At 36.1% G+C, this 20,293-nt stretch overlaps 3 protein-coding genes and 1 long non-coding RNA gene across 10 annotated transcripts; 3 read left to right on the top strand and 1 right to left on the bottom strand.

The window, feature by feature from the left end:
- Positions 1–178: 178 nt before the first annotated feature.
- LOC145940978 (uncharacterized) lies at positions 179–3,154 on the bottom strand. 2 transcript variants are annotated; one of them, XM_083046687.1, is made up of 2 exons: positions 2,914–3,154; positions 179–2,110 (listed from the first exon to the last, which is right to left on the bottom strand). In XM_083046687.1, the coding sequence occupies exons 1-2, from the start codon at positions 2,991–2,993 to the stop codon at positions 1,477–1,479; spliced, it is 714 nt and encodes a 237-aa protein (XP_082902813.1). In that variant the 5' UTR covers positions 2,994–3,154; the 3' UTR covers positions 179–1,476. The 2 variants fall into 2 exon arrangements, with proteins under 2 accessions (XP_082902813.1, XP_082902814.1); XM_083046688.1 differs by having other exon boundaries at positions 179–2,096.
- Positions 3,155–3,352: 198 nt separating this feature from the next.
- LOC145940977 (RNA-binding protein squid-like) lies at positions 3,353–10,348 on the top strand. 3 transcript variants are annotated; one of them, XM_083046684.1, is made up of 9 exons: positions 3,353–3,625; positions 6,770–6,810; positions 6,901–7,028; positions 7,131–7,277; positions 7,366–7,497; positions 8,072–8,336; positions 8,620–8,691; positions 9,429–9,556; positions 9,851–10,348. In XM_083046684.1, exons 1-8 carry the CDS (start codon positions 3,486–3,488, stop codon positions 9,506–9,508), a joined length of 1,005 nt encoding a protein of 334 aa, XP_082902810.1. In that variant the 5' UTR covers positions 3,353–3,485; the 3' UTR covers positions 9,509–9,556; positions 9,851–10,348. The 3 variants fall into 3 exon arrangements, with proteins under 3 accessions (XP_082902810.1, XP_082902812.1, XP_082902811.1); XM_083046686.1 differs by lacking the exon at positions 8,620–8,691 and having other exon boundaries at positions 8,072–8,252; XM_083046685.1 differs by lacking the exon at positions 8,620–8,691.
- Positions 3,632–5,152, top strand: LOC145940979 (uncharacterized). 3 transcript variants are annotated; one of them, XR_014426107.1, is made up of 3 exons: positions 3,632–4,394; positions 4,549–4,596; positions 4,750–5,152. It is a non-coding gene; the product is annotated as an uncharacterized LOC145940979 (long non-coding RNA). The 3 variants fall into 3 exon arrangements; XR_014426108.1 differs by having other exon boundaries at positions 4,530–4,596; positions 4,763–5,152; XR_014426106.1 differs by having other exon boundaries at positions 4,530–4,596.
- A 536-nt stretch (positions 10,349–10,884) lies between the features above and the next one.
- Top2 (DNA topoisomerase 2) lies at positions 10,885–20,186 on the top strand. Of its 2 annotated transcripts, XM_083047292.1 has the most exons (23): positions 10,885–11,210; positions 11,776–12,105; positions 12,205–12,448; positions 12,528–12,914; positions 13,041–13,280; positions 13,362–13,620; positions 13,694–13,863; positions 13,945–14,155; positions 14,251–14,839; positions 14,934–15,165; positions 15,330–15,529; positions 15,705–15,840; positions 15,927–16,226; positions 16,312–16,320; positions 16,570–16,794; positions 16,855–17,043; positions 17,127–17,259; positions 17,348–17,488; positions 17,598–17,679; positions 17,759–17,850; positions 17,940–18,059; positions 18,139–18,251; positions 18,355–20,186. In XM_083047292.1, exons 2-23 carry the CDS (start codon positions 11,801–11,803, stop codon positions 18,487–18,489), a joined length of 4,512 nt encoding a protein of 1,503 aa, XP_082903418.1. In that variant the 5' UTR covers positions 10,885–11,210; positions 11,776–11,800; the 3' UTR covers positions 18,490–20,186. The 2 variants fall into 2 exon arrangements, with proteins under 2 accessions (XP_082903418.1, XP_082903419.1); XM_083047293.1 differs by lacking the exon at positions 16,312–16,320.
- Positions 20,187–20,293: the final 107 nt, after the last annotated feature.

The following is a 20,293-nucleotide window of genomic DNA, read 5'->3' as shown; positions in this document are numbered from 1 at the left end:
AAAATCTACATTTTTTAAATCAAAGATTTATCTTGATTATTATCTTTTCAAAGTCTTTAAAATTTTAAAAACTTATTTTTTAACAATCTTTGTATTTCTTGTATATATATATATACGTATCTATTACATATATTCTACTAATGTTACTGGGTAAGAAAGCATGAATTAAACGAGACAATATTTCAGCAAAGCTGATTTATTGGCAACTTTTTAGAAATCCTCGGATTTCCCGAGAAGCCTCTGTCAAGTCACGGTATATACTTATTGTAGATAAATTTTTGGATTTCCATTGATCCTTCTATTTTGACTCAACAATATAATAATTTATTGTTTTCTTTGTTTTAACAGATAATTAGTGTCATTAAATCACTGTGTTCAACCGCTCAAACTGCATAAAATTGACTAAGTTTTTAATTTGTTAATGATGCTTCGTTATATATATTCATTCCTATTACCATAATCAATTAATTCTTCATTAAAAGATTAGTGTATTAGTAAATAAGTTTTCGATCATTTTTATAATATCTAAAAGTTATTGCAATTAAATCTGACCGAATATCGAATTTGTTTCATTTGATTGTAGCATAAGAAAATGCCAAAGAAATATTTTACTTTATAAAAAAAGAGATACAATCGAGCATACAATTGCGCTTGGCTTAATCATAAAGTTCACAGAAACGCATGGAAGTGTCGTCATCTGATACATATAAAGATTTATTTCCAAATCGTCGAATGGAATTTGGAATATATAGTATTACGATACACTTTGTGTATCGAACTTATTGTAAAGTATTATTTGGTATTTTTACGAGCAAACAATTCTAATATATCTAGTAAACAATAAAATAGTTAATCATGATAAATATATAGGAAAACACGGGGTAACAAGAAGACATTTTATGCGTCGTGTTACGAGAGACAAATCATAAGCCTGCGTACGCTTTGTATATGGAATAGTCTTTTGCAGATTTATATGAGATAACAAAAATTTCTCAAACAATCCTATCCTACACATCGCAGATTAGATTCGCATTGGAAGCATAAATCGTATTTTTTTACATCTATATCGCTTTTGTTCGTTTAATTAATAATGTTAATCTAAATCTTGAGATTTTGTTAGTTTCATTACCATTTCAAGACAATAATGGGTTTTATTATACTGACAAAAGATGGAAATTCGATTCGATCGAATACGCGTAACACGAGAACGAATAAAAAATTATTCGCAATCTTTCTCTTGTAATTTTTTCACATTTTCGTCTTTCAGATTTCTCTTTATAAAATTTTCGTCTACTGAAAACTTCTACAAAATTCGTTCAATCTTTTATTTTGCGCGGCAAAGCACAATTTTTTTCCACGAAATCACTCATTGCGCGTATTTTTCGATTCTATGTTCTTACATAGGACATGTACAATGGACTTGGCTAGAAGACAGAGTTTCATTTTTTATCGCTATACCAAATGAACGAGCGTTATTCATCTAGTTTTGGTTTGTTGTTGCTGCTGTTGCGCTTTGTACAGCTTAAAGACTCTCTTACTTGGAAGCAACAATTGGCTCAAGCCGGGCCTCTTCTTACGTTTTCTGTTCGCAGTCTGATTGTTCTCCTGATCCACCTCGTTCTCCTCATCGTTCGCGACCGGTGATGTCTGCTGTTGCTGTCCGTTGCTGTATCGAGTCTGGCAGACCAGCGTCTCCTGCGGAGTCCGCAGTGCTTCTAATTCAGCCGCGCTGCGATGCAGGTCCGAGTCGTGGGCGAAGGTGCAGTTGTGACCGAATCGGCAGCGACCCTTCCGATAATTCCAGCAGATCTTGCGACCGTTTATCATCTTGGTATCGTCCAACGTAGGCGTCATCTTCACGTGCTTCTCCAGAATCGCGCTCTTCGCTCGCTCCGCCTCAACGAACGGATTCGAGAACACTGAAGTCTTCAACAACGGGGCGCTATTGAAATCCGGGGTAGGCAATGGAAGCTTTTCTCTGGAAGCTGCTGTTTCGTTTATTCTCACGTGTCCGTTCTCATCATTGTGCGCGTTGCTGTTCTCATCATTATCGTCCTCTTCTTCTTCTTCTTCATCCTCCTCCGACTCTGCCTTGTCTGCACCCTTAAAGCTAACGGTGAGGCAATATCAGATTACAAAGAACAAGCCACATTCTGTATGTACATAGGGTTGCTAAATTTGAATAAATGTTTATTATGATTCTTTTTTTCAACGTGTTGAATATTATAACAATGATTTAATTCTTATTATTTATTAAAATGGATATTTCATATATATCATTTTTAATGTGTAAAATAGATGAAAGAATGGTGGATTCTAAGATAAAATAAAATTATATTCAAGCAAAAGAAAACAAGATAAAGGAGATAATAAAAAGTAAACCAAAGAAGCACAGACCTGATTTCTAAATTATTAAAAAAAAAACAAATAAACCTTTAACCTTTAAAATTAAATAGATATAAGAAAAGAAGAAGAAAGAGATGAAAAAGAGAAACGGAATACATGTGAAACAAACTTTTTTTTTTCTTACAAAAGAATTATATAAATAGTACAAGGAATCAAGTTGATACGATGTATATAATCTGACATAAACAAATCTTTATATATCTTTATATATTCTAAATGCAAAAGGAGAACATCATGAAAGTGAAGAAACAGAATGTATCATTTTTTTTTAAGTAATAACATTTAGATTAACTATAACAACAATCCATATTTAGCCTTATGTTTACGTGACCTATTAAATCGAATATCTATCATCAGAAAATTAAATTTCATACAATTTTCCTGTTAGATAGAATAATTGAGTTTCATGCTTTCTATAGAAGATTCGATTAAGTTAGATGATGAAGAAGCGCTAAAAAAAAAGGATAAAAGCTAAATCGGATGCAGCTCACAGTGATCCAAACTTACGCATCATCATCCGAAACGTCATCGTTCGTCTCGCTGTCCGAACCGGAGGAGGTTCCGTAATCCGCAACCAAGGAAGCCATAATAACGATATATATTTCAGTCGATTCCTACAAACTAGACGATCTAATCGTGCGACAACTAATAATAACTAATCTAATCATCACGCAAGGTCAGATGTCAAACGCTCCGACCGGGCCGACAAACTCTCGCACGGGAAGAAAAAAAAAGGAGTTTCTACGCAGGCGCTAGAGTGGCGCCATCTGACACAAACTAAAAATCAAAATGGCGTCCTTAGACCGCGGAGTATAGAAAACATCTAGATCGACGCGACGTCGACCAATCGAGAGCGGGGAACAGTCTGCCACCCGATTGGTCGGCGACGTTTCGACACTTGTTCCCGCAGAGGGCAGGACTCGTCTCGTCTCGAGACCGACATTCCCCTCATCGTCCTCCTTTCGACCACGGATCCGTCTCGGCGCAGACGTCCCCTGTTGTAGCGCGATTATTTTCTATCTACTCGATCTTCCCCCGTATCATTGAGTACGGCGAGTGCGTAAAACGCGAGGTAAACAATGGCAGACCAGCAAGAGAGCAAGGACTTCAGTGAAGACATAGCGGAGCAAAGTTTCGACAAGAACGGCGAATCCGAGAGCGGCGGCATCGGCGGCGGTGGAGACGCCGTGGAGAATGGCCAGGACTCGCAGGAGGACAGGTAAGAGATCTATCCCGTTTGTCGCGCCGAGCCCGACGTCGCGGACGACGAGATCGCGATCGGATCGATCCCCTCGCGCGATCTCGCCGATCCTTTCGCGCAAGTTAGCGTCCCGCGGACGCGCTTTCCCGCGAAATCGCAGTCGGCGTCCCCTCCCGGGCTTCGCGATACGAGTGGCCGTCGAACAAGATGGCCGAGGGCCGGTTCGAGGGACCGAAACGATAATCCGTCCGCATCGGTCGGACATGGGATGTCGATCGCGTTCCCGCGCGATCCTTTCGCGTCCCGCGATCGCGGTGCACTCGGCGATGCATTTCTTTTTTGCGCTATCCGCGCCAAGGGGCGGATGTTTGTTTCGTTATTCGTAGCGTACGAGATGGAGTCCTTTTTCTCTCTCTCTTTCTCTCTCTTTCTCTCTCTTTATCTACTACGCCGCTCTCTTTGAGAAAGAATTCGTTCGCGCGTCATACCTTCTTTCTTCTTCGCTTACGCTATTTTTTTTTTTTTTTCGCGCGAGTACGTTTTTACGTGTTTCTTGAGAAAATACACGCGACGAATCTAATATTTTTTTGCAGCTTTATATTTCATTATTTATCGTGCGCAATCAAATATTTACGAATTAGATATATATATATATATATATATATGTGGGATAAAATGATAAATGTGTGAATACAATTTACTGCGTTCTATGATACAATTGCCCTTGCACAGTAAATCTGAAATATATATTTTGACATATTGTTAGTTTTTTTATAAATAAAATAAGGTAAATATAATTATACTTATTATATATTGTATTATGCTGTAATTATAATTACACATGCTATAGTTATGAGGTATGTGTCCATCTGTTTCAAGCTTTCTAACTTTTTTTTGTAAATTTCTTTCTGTTCTTACTCAGCCAATTAACTCTCTTCTAGTTCTATAATTAACGGAAGGCAGATACAATTTCATCATTGATAAAGTTTGTATGTATATGTAGATCTACTTATATATGTATTCTTTAAGAGTAACATTTTTGTGTGTATTTGTATTTCTTTTTCTTTTTTTTCTTAATATATAGAATATAATTTTGAAATCCACACTCAGTTTGATCAGTTACGAGTCATCCTTATTCACAGTAACAGTTTACAGTCAAATTCAGATTAGTCAATTGATCAAAACGATTGACAAATACATCCAATGCTTGTCTGGGATCTCTGAATTGAGCTGCGAAGCTTGATGAAATGAACTTTGGGGTCGGAATTATTGTGAGCGATCGAGCATCGAGTTCTCAAGTTCATCATGTTCCGTGACAACACAAAAATGCTGGAGTCAAGTCGAGTCAAATGTTACTTGAGATCAAATATGTGTCGCAGAGACACGCACTTGCCTGCTGGATATAATACAGAGTAGAGTAATTTCCGCTGAATTATGATATTTGGATTATTTGGGCATGAACAAATGCGCAGAGACACTAGGGCCAATGCAAACATCTCCTATAGGAGCTCCGGAACGCCATTAACGCAGTTTCTGTGACTTGGTCTGCAGGTGGCAAACGTCCCAGTGCGATTATGGTGGACTGCTTGCAACTGGCTAACTGTGACCTGACCTGACAACAGATACCGGCGAGTGACTGGTACCCATGGTATTTATCATCAGCCCTAGATGATATACAAAAACGATATATATATAATATATATATCTCGATAAACATATATATAAATACAGACTTAACACCGCCGGAAAAAAAGATAGAAAAACAGCAAAGTGTGTACATATTGCAGCTTGTTATTTGAATGCAAAAATGTCTTAAGACTCGAGACAAGTCGTAATAATGAATCGTATAATGTAAAAGCCTTCTCGATGAACATAATATAATTGTAAGATAGAAAAATTATTTATATATGTATGCATACGAGTGTCTGATGTAACGCATAATACTGTTGTTTAAAAAGAAGTCAAATAAAAACAAAAAAAAAATAGAAAGCAAGGGAGATAAAAACAGAGCAAAATCGTACAGTGATCAATGTTAATCTGTCGTAATATGGAAATTAATTTTTAGCTTTAATATTATAGAGTTGCAGTTGATCTACTACCACGTGCCACTAATTTTGGGTCAATATTAATAATCGGGATTATTTTTTTTGTGTGTGTAACTTAGAGAAGTTATTTGTATTTTCTTTAGGGGCAGCCGTATATATCAACTACTGGAGTTTAGCTTATTTGGATCATCGTTATAACAGTACTTTGCTCTCTTTGATGCATTTTTTTTTTTACTCTCACATACACACAGACTTATAATATTATACACCCATACATACATATGCATATGTATTTTTCTAAAACTTTTTCTTTTAATGTTTTTCATAAAACTTATTTTTTTATGATGTTCAAATCGAGTTGCCTGTGTGGTTTCGCAATGCCGCCGTCTCTCCATAACGTCAATTTTACTACGCTTTCGCGTAGCAACTGCGTATGTAATTTGTATAATAATATATACATTTAACTTTATCAGAGTTCATTTGTTCTAGGGAATATGGTATATCTTGTAACTCTTTTTATCTTTTACTGTAAAGAATAACAATCTTGTTTAGTCTCACGCAAGGAACGTGTTTATTTTTCCAAATCTTTATCTTTACTGTAGGACAATACCTATATTGCAGGTTGTTGCAATTGGAATTCCTATTTCCTGTAATCTAAAATAAAAAAGTGAATGATTATCCGTACTTGCATAAATCAATATCAAAATTTCTTGCTGTGCCTTTTCCAGATAGCATCATGGATCGTCAATTGCGTTCTATTAAATTGTAGTATGATTCTAATTTGCATAGGAAATGACATTAAAAAACGTAAAGCTTAACTTAATTAATGTAATATTTATAAAAATATCTCTGTTCTTTCTTTGGTAAAAATAAATTAGTTCCATTGCTTTGCAGGTTGACCGGAAGTAATCAGGACTCTATGATTGATATGAGGCACATTCGATTTCTATCTCTCTCTTTCTTTTTTATTTTAATATTGTGTGCCTATATAAAAATTCAATTAAGATAATATTATTGCAATCGTAGTACTGCAATAGCGGTTGTAAAGTTAGGGCGATAAGCGTATTATCCTCCATTACATTTATTTACAAATTTTGTTTCTGTTTATTGTTTGCAGAAAATTATTTGTTGGTGGCTTAAGCTGGGAAACTACTGACAGTGAGTATTCTCAATCTTGATCATTAATAGATTGCATTTCTTCCGGAAGTCCAGGTATTTTTATCCATACTTTGTTTCGGGATTTTTCAGAGGAATTAAGGGAACACTTTAGTACATATGGGGACATTGAGAGTATTAATGTCAAAACAGATCCCAACACAGGGAGATCGAGAGGTTTCGCCTTTATCGTTTTCGCCAAAGCCGAAGCTCTTGATAAGGTAATTTTTCTTTTTTTCCAATAAATTAATAGTAAGGATTTCTCTCTTCAATACTATAAATCAATATTATACATGCCAATAATCTAATTATTTTTCTTACAGATTATGTCAGCCGGCGATCACGTTATCAATAATAAAAAAGTCGATCCTAAAAAAGCGAAAGCTAGACACGGGAAGATCTTCGTCGGTGGTCTTTCGACGGAGCTCTCCGACGATGATATTAAGAACTTCTTTTCACAATTTGGAACCGTAAGTATTTCGTGATTTGAAAGAAAATAGAGAAGCTAAAATAAAAAAGAACAAAATTAATTATAGCGCAATTTTCAAATTCTTTCAGATTGTCGAGGTAGAGATGCCGTTTGACAAGACAAAGAACCAGAGGAAAGGTTTCTGCTTTATTACTTTTGAATCTGAGCAAGTTGTCAACGAACTACTTAAAACACCCAAACAGACCATCAATGGAAAAGCGGTGAGTTTTTATACATAAAATAGTTTATATTATTATACATAAAATAGTTAAAGTAGTTTAAACCAGGGTGTATATTTCCGAGAAAAAAACCTTGAAATCCTGATATTCTCAGAGAATTTCGTTCAACCTTGAAAAATCAGGGAATTCTCATGGAATTTAATTGGGATTCAGGGATTTAAAAAAATTATTTTTTTGTTAATTTTATTCTTATTTAGCACTTGAGAAACATATGTCTAACATATCTTGGCAATATTTAAGTTTTTATTAAAATTTTATGTGACTTTTTTGATTGACAATCTATTTTCCATTATAGTATCAAGATTTTATATAAATTATAAATTTCATAGAAAATTGTTCAATTTTTTAATAGATAATATTTAAATAAATTAGTACTCCTTGAGACGTTTATAATAAATTATTTTTTGTTTTATATTTTTATTTTTATCAAGGAATTCTCAAAGAATTTTTACAAAATTTGAGTAGACACCCTGTTAAACTTTGATTACAATTAAAATTTTTTCGCAATTCAAAAATCGACAACTCTTTATTAATTAATTTTGAATTCTTATCATAGGTGGACGTGAAGAAGGCGACGCCCAAGTTGGACGGCATGGGCGGAATGCGCGGTGGAATGATGGGTCGAGGAGGTAGAGGCGCCCGAGGTGGCCGCGGTCGCGGTTTCGGAAGTCAAGGCGGCTGGGGCCAGGGTTACGGAGGCGGCTACGGAGGTGGTTACGGTCAAGGTGGCTACGGCGGTGGGTACGATGGTTATGGAGGATACGATTACTACGGCGGCGGTTACGGCGGTTACGGTGGTTACGATTACAGCGGATATGGTGGTGATTATCCTTTGTTTGTTTGTTTTGTCAATATAGCATAAATCGCGAAGTTTTCAATTTAAATCATGCCCCAGGGTGAGGTACTTGCTATCGTAAAATCCGTCAGTATCTTGGCGATCATTGGATCTTTGCATTACGTCTTTTTCGGATTAAAACTGTCGAAATTTATCCTTCAAAGTCGCGGCGGTATACATTCTTTATTTTTTTTTTTCTTCTGCATTGAAATATCGATGGTACGTGCGGATACTGATTCTATTTGTACCATGTGTTTCATGAAACGCAGATGGCTACGGCTATGGCGGTGGTAATTACGATGGTGGCTACGCGGGCGGGCGCGGTGGTGTACGCGGTAAAGGTACGCATTACAGCGTTCCTTGTTATATAATACTATCCATCATTTTTAATATTTTGCTCTCTCTTTCTTTCTCTCTTTGACATTAAGTTTGACGCTTTGCCACCGCTAAAATATTTCACCCATCTTTATAATCCTTTTAACTGCTATGGGAGCAATTTAACCCCGACTTTTAATCGCGGATATAAATCGACTGAATAATAATTTCGACTTAAATTTATCTCTCGATTAATAAATTAACTATAGAAACATTATAATGCTCGTAAAATATATATATATTTAATGCTTTTGCCATATTTGCTTACACGAGTTGTCATGTATTGCTTTTCCATTATAATAACAAGAGAAGAAAAATTATTAGAATCCCAGAAAGAAGCGTATCGAAAAGAAGGGTATGGATCCGAATAGTATGCAGCTTACTACCTTAGCCTGTAGCCTCATTGTTCTTACATTTATTATCTGTAGCATTTTCTTCCGTGTAGTATACCTGATTGTTGTCAGTAGTATAGTGTATAGTAATATCATCCCATCAAATATATTGTTTAAGAATCCACCTGTTTTATAATGTTGTATGTGTGTGTGCGCGCCTGCTCGCGCTCGTGTATGTAATTATAATTATGCATATAAAATTCTAATTATATATATATATATATATATATATATATATATATATATATATATATAAATTTATGTCCTAGACAAGTGTAGAGATTAATGATACACTATCGGTACTGTTTCAGGTAGCTCGGGTTACGGCGGCAAGCAGAGAGGGGGAGGAGGAGGCGGCGGTCGCCAAAATCAGAGGCACCAGCCATATTAACGAAAATCCTCATTCGCAACAGCAGTGCAATTCACGTTGTAATTGCTGGTGAGTTGCTGCCGCGCTCCTGGAACTTTCTCTCGCACTCTTAGAAATAGAGCGGCAATCTCTTTCTCATCTCCTCAATGTCGTTTTGTTCACACTTGTGAATGTATCGATGTCTATTATTTCCATTTTTTTTGTAAAAGCATGAATTTATTTAAATTAATGTTCTGGATTTTTTTTAATCCAATTTCATGGCGCTTGAAGATTAATAATATATTTTGTAATATAATTTATAAAAAAAAAAAATTACAAATATACACACAATACATATGTATGGTTCGTCTTTTTTTTTCACAGGTACTCTTCCTCACTCTACTACCGATCTCTTCATTCGTCCAATTATCATTCCATTAAGCCGCGCCCCTCCTAGCAAGAATTTCGACAATTTTTCAACAATGTGGACAACTGCTAACCGAAAATCACACTCACCGAAACCCACGATGGAAATAACAGTAGCGATTTCATTTTGTATTTAACAATTTCTTATTTCGTATCTCTATATGCTTACCTTTCTGCCGTTTGCAATACGAGCTTGTGTCGTTTTTCTCTTTTTTAATAATGATGCGTTCGCGGTAGAAAAGCAAGCATATAAAACCATCAATAGATTTTTTTTTAATTGTAATGCCGAAGAAAACGAAATGAAGTATCTAACAGTATAACAATCTTACAAGAAGTAATGTTGCCGTACGATAGATATATGAAGTGAAATAAGAATTAGTTGTATAAAAATATACAATGTAAGCACGAAAACGTGCCTCTTCTCATCGGAAGAATATGTGCGTCATTATTGAGGAATTGCGTATTTAAAATGATTTCCATTATACCACCTATATCCTGATTTTGCCTGATTAGATTAAGTTGAAGAAAGTTTTAACGATAAACAACCGTTTAAAGAGAGTTGGAAATTAATAGTGAAGCCGTTCTTGAACAATTTTAATCGCTATATTGAACTGATTGCTCTATAAGAGCCTTATCAAAAAAAGCTTTCAAGAAAACAATTACTTATTGAATAGATTTTCGAAATCTCGAGAATTTATATATACAATAACATATATATATTTAATATAATTTATAAAAAATTATATATATTTTAGTTTCAAAAATTCGCTATCGGCTGATAATTCGGAATCGTGGATTCTAGATAAAATTAAAGTTCTGAGATTGTGCGATTAAAATCTATCTATCAGACAGATAGAAATCGTCGATAATTTTCCCAAATGGAATCTGAAAACTTGGCAATGTGGACAGGACTTGAGGTTTCACGCGAAAAGGTTGGCAGGCGTGTATCCCAATGGAAACGAGTCGAAATAGCGCGAAGCGATAACGGACGCAGTATATCATCTGTGGCGGTGGAATAGAGTATAGAGTGTGCGATATATACGTTCATACAAGCGGTCTCTAGCTTGGGATTGATAATAATGGTCGCCGGCGCGAACGAGTGAACCGAAATCGGCGCGATCGCGAAATCATCATCATCATCATCGTCGTCGTCGTCTTGTCGTCCTGCCAGGACGATCCTTGTTCCTCGCGTCTGTGATATGCCAATAATTAGCATTCGCAGTCTCGCGAATGGACGTCCCGCGGTCCTAGAACCGACCGACGCTTTCTCAACAGACAGCGCACCCTCGTCGTCGTCGTCGAGACGCAGTCGTTGAAGGTACGTTGTCTCGTCCCGTCCCATTCCGGGTCGCGTCCTAGGAGTCTAGGTAGCCCGGCGAGTCCTGAACCTTTCGCGCGCTATCGGCTGGGGGAAGGAAGGGGGAGGGACGGGTGTCCCTCCGTCTTGAAAACAAACGGCGTCGTCGTCCCCTCGGAACCGCGCTAATTAGATGACGGCCTTTTCCCGCCATATTTTTCAAAGCTCTCTCCAACGTGGACGCTCGCATTTTCGGTAATAATTTTCGTGCTCGCGAGCGAAATTTATTTCCATCTTAATTGGATCTCGAATTCAAAAGCGATGGCTCGACACAGTTTGTGATCGTTGAAGCTACTACTTTCTACTTTTTTGCGCGAGCATTATTCGTTTCTGTTTATCTTTCGGTCAGCAAGGACGAAATAAAAAACTAATATCGAGCTCTCTTATTTAACGATTAAAAGAAAAAAAAAAACAGTTCTTGTAAAACATATTTTGTGCTTCAACAATTTTTTTTAGAGTTGTAGAATTTATTTGTAAATTTCTTTGTAGAGTTTCTGTATATAATGTATTTGTCGTTGACTTGTAGATATCTGAAGATACAGTGCGTCAAGATGAGTACAGCTGTAGAAAATGGAGCCGGCGACGGCAAGTCGGCTAAGCAGAAGACCATTGAGGGTATTTATCAAAAGAAGTCGCAGTTGGAACACATTTTATTGCGTCCGGATACCTACATTGGATCTGTAGAACCAGTAACAGAAACGATGTGGGTTTTTGACAAGGAGAAGGATATGATGATTCAGAAGGAAATTAAGTATGTTCCTGGATTGTACAAAATTTTTGATGAGATTCTGGTAAATGCTGCTGATAACAAGCAACGAGATCCAAAGATGGACATGATCAAGATTGATATTGATTCGTAAGTTATATCAAATAATCCATTTTAGAATACTTGAAAGAATTTCAATATAAATTATATCATTAAGTAAATACTATGTTCTAACATTGTTGTACACAGTGAGAATAACACTATTTCCGTGTGGAATAACGGGAAAGGCATTCCTGTAGTAATACACAAAGAAGAGAACATGTATGTGCCCACCATGATATTTGGTCATCTTTTAACATCGTCAAATTATGATGATGAAGAGGAGAAGGTGACTGGTGGCAGAAATGGTTATGGCGCCAAATTGTGTAATATTTTTAGTCATCGTTTTACCGTTGAGACAGCGACGAAGGAATACAAGAAATGTTTGAAGCAAGTGAGTACAATATTTCAATTATCTCTATTATACTATCAGTGTACTATCATATATTAAAATTTTTACTTCTTTGATGTAGACATGGGGCAATAATATGGGAAAAGCCAGTGAACCTAGGATTAAAGAATATTTCGGAGAAGATTTCACCAAGGTCACGTTTTCGCCAGACTTGACAAAGTTTAAAATGCAATCTCTCGACAATGATATTGTGTCTTTGATGTCTCGAAGAGCATATGATGTAGCTGCGTCCTCAAAGGGCGTCAAGGTCTATCTGAACGGAAGCCGTATTCCTGTAAAGAATTTTAAAGATTATATTGATTTTTATATTAAAGGAAAAGAAGATGACATTGGTAATCCATTGAAAATTGTATATGAGCATTGTGGGCCGCGTTGGGAAGTGGCTGTCACTTTATCTGACAAAGGATTTCAACAAATGTCATTTGTAAATAGTATCGCAACAACGAAGGTAAGAAAACAACTATATTTGTAGTTAGTATATGTATAATTAGTTATATTTATATTTGTAGCAATAATTTGTTATAAAATGTAAAATTGCTCCGAGTAGTTATACAAGATCATTCAATATTGATAGGGCGGCAGACACGTCGATCATGTGACCGAGATGATAGTCAAACAATTGATTGAAACATTAAAGAAGAAAAATAAGGCTGGCGTAGCCATTAAACCGTTTCAAATCAAGAATCACTTGTGGATTTTCATCAACTGTCTGATCAACAATCCCACATTTGACTCGCAAACCAAGGAAAACATGACTCTACAGGCAAAAAACTTTGGCTCCAAATGCTCGCTCACCGATAAGTTTATCGCTTCGGTAAGCGCAAATTTTTCATGTCGAACGTTTTTTTTTTTTCGTCTATACACATTCTTAACCATTCTTTGAATGCCATTGCAGTTTACGAAGATCGGTGTTGTGGAGGCAGTGCTATCCTGGGCAAAGTTTAAAGCAGCGAGCCAGCTTGAAAAATTGGGCCCCAAGTCAAAACAAAGGAAACTTCATGGTATACCCAAGTTAGAGGATGCTAATGATGCAGGAACTGGGAAGTCATTGGAATGCACACTTATATTAACCGAGGGAGACTCAGCCAAAACAATGGCTGTGTCCGGCATCGCTTCCATAGGCAGAGATAAATATGGCATATTTCCATTGCGAGGTGATTTTGTCTTACTGAAAAAATTTGGAGAAAATTTAACTTTATAATACTAATTGATATATCTTGATTATAGGTAAATTGTTAAATGTAAGGGAGGCTACTCACAAGCAAATCTTAGAGAATGCTGAGATCAACAATTTGATTAAAATCCTTGGTCTTCAGTATAAAAAGAAATACGAGTCTCGAGATGATTTGAAAACGTTGCGTTATGGAAAGATGATGATTATGACTGATCAGGATCAGGTTAAATCTTTTTCGTACAATACGCGCCAATTTCACCTATATATTTATCAAAAATTTTACAATTAAATTTCCATTTTGTAGGATGGCTCACATATCAAAGGTCTTTTGATTAATTTTATCCATCATAATTGGCCGTCGTTGTTGAAGCTGAATTTTGTCGAAGAGTTTATCACACCTATCGTGAAGGCCACTAAGGGTAGCCAAGTTCTATCTTTCTTCTCGTTGCCAGAATTCGAGGCATGGAAGAAGGACACAGAAAATTTCCACACGTATAAGATCAAATACTACAAAGGTGTTTATTCAAAAATCTGGGATTCTTGTTATTTCATTAATTATTACGATATATATAGAACTTACATCTAACAACTTTTTTTTTTATTTATATAGGTTTGGGTACTTCTACCGCCAAAGAGGCGAAGGAGTACTTTGAAAATATGGCTAGACACAGAATACGCTTTCGATATGAGGGGGATCAAGACGATCAGAACATCATCATGGCATTCAGTAAGAAATGCGTCGACCAACGTAAGGATTGGCTGATGAACCACATGAATGAGACGAAGAGGCGAAAGGAGATCGGCCTCGGCGAGCGTTACCTCTATGAAAAGGATACGCGTACTGTCTCCTTTTCGGATTTCATCAATGTCGAGTTGGTGTTGTACAGCAATTACGACAACGTGAGATCCATCCCGAATATGATTGACGGCTTTAAGCCTGGCCAGAGGAAAGTGATGTACACTTGTTTAAAGCGTAACGACAAACGCGAAATAAAAGTGGCGCAATTGGCGGGCTCGGTCGCCGAGCACTCGGCTTACCATCACGGTGAAACGTCCTTGATGGCGACTATAATTAATCTTGCTCAAAATTTCGTCGGCAGCAACAATATTAATCTCCTACAGCCTATCGGTCAATTCGGTACAAGGCTCGCCGGAGGAAAAGATGCCGCCAGTCCGAGATATATTTTCACGATGCTCAGGTATTTGCCGCAACCTTATATACTAGATGAAAGAAGTAGAAAAAGAAATTATGCATGTTCATTTGCAATTTACTTTCTCCTTTCTTCTGTATAGCCCACTAGCAAGGTACATATTTCATAAGCATGATGACGCTCTGCTGAAACACGAATATGATGATAATCAAAAGATCGAACCTGTCTTTTACGTGCCTGTGATTCCTATGATCTTGGTGAACGGCGCCGACGGCATCGGTACTGGATGGATGACAAAGATTCCAAACTATAATCCTCGTGAAATTATTGAAAATCTTCATAGGATGATGGACGGCGGGGACCCGAAACCCATGGTATAATCGATATTAAATTATTTAAAAATAGAAAGAGAAAGAGAGTGTGTTAAAGTCATTTTATAATTGTTTAATGAATATGCAGAGTGTTTCTCACAAAAAAGAACAAAAGTATTGAGATTTATCACTTTTTAATTGCGTCATGTAATTCATTTATTTTTTAGTCGCCATACTACAAAAATTTCAAAGGTGTCGTGGAGAGCTGTGGCGAGTATCGTTACGTTATAAGCGGAGAGATATCAGTGATTGGACCCGATAAGCTAGAAATCACTGAACTTCCTATTGGTACATGGACGCAAACCTATAAGGAAACTGTGTTGGAGCCTATGTTACACGGAACTGATAAAACGCCAGCTATCATCACGTAAGTATTGTAGATCTTCACGAGCAGAGAAAAAATATCAAGATCATATTAAGATTCAAATTTAAAATCTCTCACTCATAAAGTAATCACTCTGTCAGTGAACCATTCACAACACACTCCTTACTCGCATACATATTCTTTTGTGATAATTCTTTCTAATTTTATTTTGTCATAGGGATTACAAAGAGTACAACACAGACGTATCTGTGCACTTTATAGTAATCTTGAATCGTGACAAATTATTGGAGCTAGAAAGAGACGGTCTTCATAAAACGTTTAAAATCCAGACAACTACGACAATAACGTCTATGGTATGTGGATCATACATACTGATATAGCACCGAGAGATTGTAAGTGAAAAATGGGAATTCATCAATGCGATATCTTTTTGTTACAGTGTGCGTTCGATGAAAATCATTGTTTGAACAAATACGATAACGTGATGCAGATATTCAAAGGATTTTTTAAAGTACGTCTGGAGATGTATCACAAGAGAAAAGATTACTTGGAAGGGATTTTAAAAGCGGAGTCAGCTAAGCTGTCAAATCAGGCCCGCTTTATTCTCGAGAAATGCGACGGCACTCTAGTAGTAGAAAATAAGAAGAAAAAGGATATGATAGCGGAATTGGTTAGACGCAATTACGATTCGGATCCGGTGGTGACTTGGAAATTATCACAAAATAGAGAGCAAGTGTTGGTGAGTAAAATTTTATTTGAAAATTTTGTACATCTGCGAAGGAATCATAATTACTTATTTGTATTTATCTATTTCGCTACATCAGGAGGATCAAGTAAGTTAATGTAGAAAAAAAAACTTTCAATGTAGACGTCGTAAATCATAACTGAAAGGTTTTTTAATGAACGCAATCGTTTTCCAATAAATAAATTTTTCGGCAAAAACTCTTTTTGCCATTTAACAAAAATAAATAAGAAACTTTTGTTTAAAGAACTTTGGATTCTGATTATATCTCAGAAAAACCTTGTCATTAAAAATATATATATATATAGCCTTATCAATCATTTTAATTATAAACGAATAGGAAGAAGTCGCAGAAGAGGACGATGCTCCGACCGCGTCGGCGATAGAGAAGGAGAATTTCGACTATCTTCTCGGAATGACAATGTGGAGTCTAACGAAGGAAAAGAAGGATGAATTATTGAAACAACGAGATGAAAAGCTAGCAGAATTAAAACGACTGCAAGTCCGCACCCCGATCTCTTTGTGGAAAGAGGATCTGGATAATCTTTTGGCTGAATTAAATAAGGTATATTTATCTTTTTCTCCTCTTTTGAAATTAAAGTAATCGCGTGATTTTTGTATATAGTTGGAAGAAAAGGAGCAGAAGGAAGAGAATAAATCAAAACAATCCAATAAAAAACCGCCTTCGAAATTCTACAAAAATGAAGGTACTCGTCGCATAATTCCCAAGATTGACGTTGAATTGAAGAAAAAGATAGAAAAAGCGGACATCGTATCAAAAGATAAGAAGGAAGGCATAGTAAAGAAGCCGAGGGTAAGTCTATTACTGTATGTTATCTTGATTTATGACTTTTTTATCTGTTTTATTATTATATCGCTGTAAATCTTTTGCATTAGACGAAGAAAGAGCCAGTTTCTGTTGAGGAGAAAGATGAATTTGATACGTTAGTTGATTCTAATGCCAAATCCCTCGAACATAGGCTTGGAACTTCTCCCGAAAAGTTAGAAAAGAAAGTAGCTGGAAAGAGAGGTCGGTATTCAGTACTTGTACTCGTTTGCGTATTATGTATTTTGCAGCAGACATTTTTAACAATATATACTCTTACAATTGTAAATAGGATTGAAACAATCAACGTTGCCATTCAAGCCAATCAAGAAAGGAGCGAAGAAGAAAGACAAGGATTCCGACGATAGTGACGAAATCGATTTCAGCAGCATTTCGCCAACTCCTGCTGCACGGTCGTCTCGCAGAACAGCAGGTATCGATCGTTTTTCTGTTGATCCAAAGATTACTAAAACAATATAACATATATATTGTATCGTTTCTCGTGATATTGTTATTATTCGTTAAATTTCTTTGAATAACAGTCAAGAAGAATTATAACATGAGCAGTGAAGAATCGGACAATGACGAAATGTTTAGTCTCAAATCTTCCGACTCTGAACAAGTGTATGTATAATCATTATATGTAATATTATGCCTAATCATTCCGAACTCCGTTTGTGTGATTGCATATTTTTGTTTACAGATCCAAGAAGAAAGATAAAGATAAAGATTTCATGACACTAAGCGATTCCGACGATAACTTTAAGCCGAGTAAAAAACCTCTTCAACCAAACCGTAAGCGCGCATATATATATTATTATTAAATTATACACATATATAGTTACATATGAAACAAAGTACTGATTGCTTATTCATCTTTACAGCAACTTCGGAAGAACTATTTGATTCTTTAGTCGGCAGTTCTTCTTCGGAGAAGCAACAGAAATCTATAATATCCTCGTCCGGGGAAGACTCTCCTGCAAAGTTTACGCCGCCTAAAAAGGGTAATTGACGTATTTTATTTCGTTAGATGACTAACTAGAATTTATTCTGTGTCGTTACATTCGTACTCTTACGTTACAGCACCTGCTAAGAAGAAAACCGAAAATGGCAAAGGAATGAAGAGAAAGGCGAAGAAAAAATCAAAATCGTCCGACGATTCTGACACGGACGAGATGTTTACGAAACAAAATATTGTAAGTGCGATTGTAATATATTAAATTATAGCAGTTTGGATCGATATGTTTGTTACGTTTGTTTTGCGAGATTTTTGTCCGCTAATTTGAATTTTTTTTGTAGAAGAAAAAGAAATCCGATTCAGAGGAAGATGACGCGGTGACGGATGATTCGTCGCCGCCACGCAAAGTTGTCGGTCGAGTTCGAAAGCCTATATCTTATGCGTTCAAGTCAGACGACGACGAAGACTCAGATTGAACGATGTCCTGTTCGCGCTTTGCCGGAGACGAGTGATTGACTGAAGAGTCTAGTTTAGAGCATAAATCTTTGATGGCAAAACGGAAGGAATCGTTATGAAGAGAAAATTTAATCGAAGAATTGTAGAAAGATTTCGTCTTCATCGAGGTCAGTCGTGACACTAGTAGTAATTTTACATGAAGTGTGTACTGGAATCTGCCAAACGTATTTAAAAAAATGTGTTTCTCGAAGTATTTACTCGAATTATAAACTCGAGAAATTTACTCGAGCGACATTTTTAAACTCTAGTGTTCTTTTTGAAAGAACAATCGTACAATCTTGTATATATAAGTTCACTCGAGTACGTATAGTGTTGTGAATGCGAGTGGGGTTTCGCGAAACTAATAAACGCTGTGGACAGCGCTACAGGACGTATATTAGGTGTATTCAGAATGCTCGACGCGAATCTCTCGTCGCGTGATTTGAGTCCTTCCTGAAAAAAATTCATTGTTCATTCACAAAGACTGTATTGTGTTGTGTTATATTTGTGATATATATATATATCAATCATTTTAACATGTTTGATCACATTATCTTTCTTTCAAAAAGAAAACCTATAAGAAAATAAAATACGTGGCTCATATCTTGCGAAGGGAAATCGAACGTCCAGCACTGTCTACGCTAGATAGATTAATTAGCACCACGCAATGCGAAGGGATCAGTCCTTTCCAGATCTCACGATTATCGCACAATTGTATCATGCGTTTCGTCGTGTTACACTCCTTGCCGCCGGAATCTCATTTGTCTTCGGTGAAACTTGAAAAAGAAAAAAAGAGACGTACACTTATCCCACAAAAATGTGTTTTATAACAAATGAAAAGAAAGAAAAATATGAAATATACACAATTTAAATATATTTTTACATACGCGTCACAATATGGTTTTTTTCCAGGTTATCTAAAAGACTAAAGAAAAATTATACACAGCGGTAAATGTCTATTATACATATATACATAGAACGGATCTTACGACTATGCGGCGCTCAAATATCGGTTAAGCTAAAACTGTCGGACGTTTTATTTTTAACTTCATACTGACCACACGTAGAATAAAATAAGGTTACTTCGTGCTCGTGTTTCATTGTAGGTAACAAAGAAGTTTTTAGAGTCTAAAATGCTGAGCCCATATGGTGTGATAAGAACAGAGAATCGTAATTGAAACTACAGTCAGGAAAAAGATCAATGTGAAGAATCGAAAGCTTTGATTAATTTCCCTGATATAATTAGGTTCCTCTTTCTTTTTTTCTTTCTCTTGTGTACAATTGATACTTTTTTTCGCAATTTTATAATTCACATATGAAATTGAGGAAACTAATTGACTTTTACGAATATTGGTGTTCATTAAATTCAATTTCTGACTGTATATATATGCACTAGTTCTATATAATCGTTCATTCGTAGGATAAGAATAAAGAGAATTAATGATTGCAATTAGCGCGGCGATTTATGCACTTGCTGTTAAATGAGTATATCTCGATACTCAGAGAGAGCCGATTATATAAATTTTCGAAATCACTCGACTATAAATATATCCCTCGCGCGCGCGCGTTTTCAGCCTAATCAATACTTTGTATCTTCAGCGATTTTCATTTTTATATAATTCGCATATACGAAATAGATATATATCAATAAAATGTTCTATCTTTTTAGACTCGGTAATTCATTGTTTAACATGTTTGTTTGTCAGAAAAGAAAAAAAAACCAGAAGAGAAAATAAAAGCAAGCGAGGGGTAATACACACCGTGAGAGAGAGATGCGTGAGATTT

The sequence above is a fragment of the Prenolepis imparis genome, unplaced genomic scaffold, assembly GCF_030444845.1.
Source record: "Prenolepis imparis isolate NDT839.2.m4 unplaced genomic scaffold, iyPreImpa1.0 SCAF_9, whole genome shotgun sequence".
NCBI classification, from domain to species: Eukaryota; Metazoa; Arthropoda; class Insecta; order Hymenoptera; family Formicidae; genus Prenolepis; species Prenolepis imparis.
The sequence above is the reverse complement of the archived record's forward strand: the minus strand, read 5'-3'. Positions and strand labels throughout refer to the sequence as shown.

Bases quoted from the DNA above. Each gene is read 5' to 3' on its own strand.
- LOC145940977 (XM_083046684.1), top strand. From the start codon at position 3,486: ATGGCAGACCAGCAAGAGAGCAAGGACTTCAGTGAAGACATAGCGGAG. The intron at 3,626-6,769 runs GTAAGAGATCTA...TATTGTTTGCAG, and splicing joins CAGGACTCGCAGGAGGACAG to AAAATTATTTGTTGGTGGCT. The intron at 7,498-8,071 runs GTGAGTTTTTAT...TTCTTATCATAG, and splicing joins AGACCATCAATGGAAAAGCG to GTGGACGTGAAGAAGGCGAC.
- Top2 (XM_083047292.1), top strand. From the start codon at position 11,801: ATGAGTACAGCTGTAGAAAATGGAGCCGGCGACGGCAAGTCGGCTAAG. The intron at 13,864-13,944 runs GTTAAATCTTTT...TCCATTTTGTAG, and splicing joins TTATGACTGATCAGGATCAG to GATGGCTCACATATCAAAGG. The intron at 17,680-17,758 runs GTATGTATAATC...TTTTGTTTACAG, and splicing joins TCTTCCGACTCTGAACAAGT to ATCCAAGAAGAAAGATAAAG.
- LOC145940978 (XM_083046687.1), bottom strand. From the start codon at position 2,993: ATGGCTTCCTTGGTTGCGGATTACGGAACCTCCTCCGGTTCGGACAGC. The intron at 2,111-2,913 runs GTAAGTTTGGAT...CCTCACCGTTAG, and splicing joins GACGTTTCGGATGATGATGC to CTTTAAGGGTGCAGACAAGG.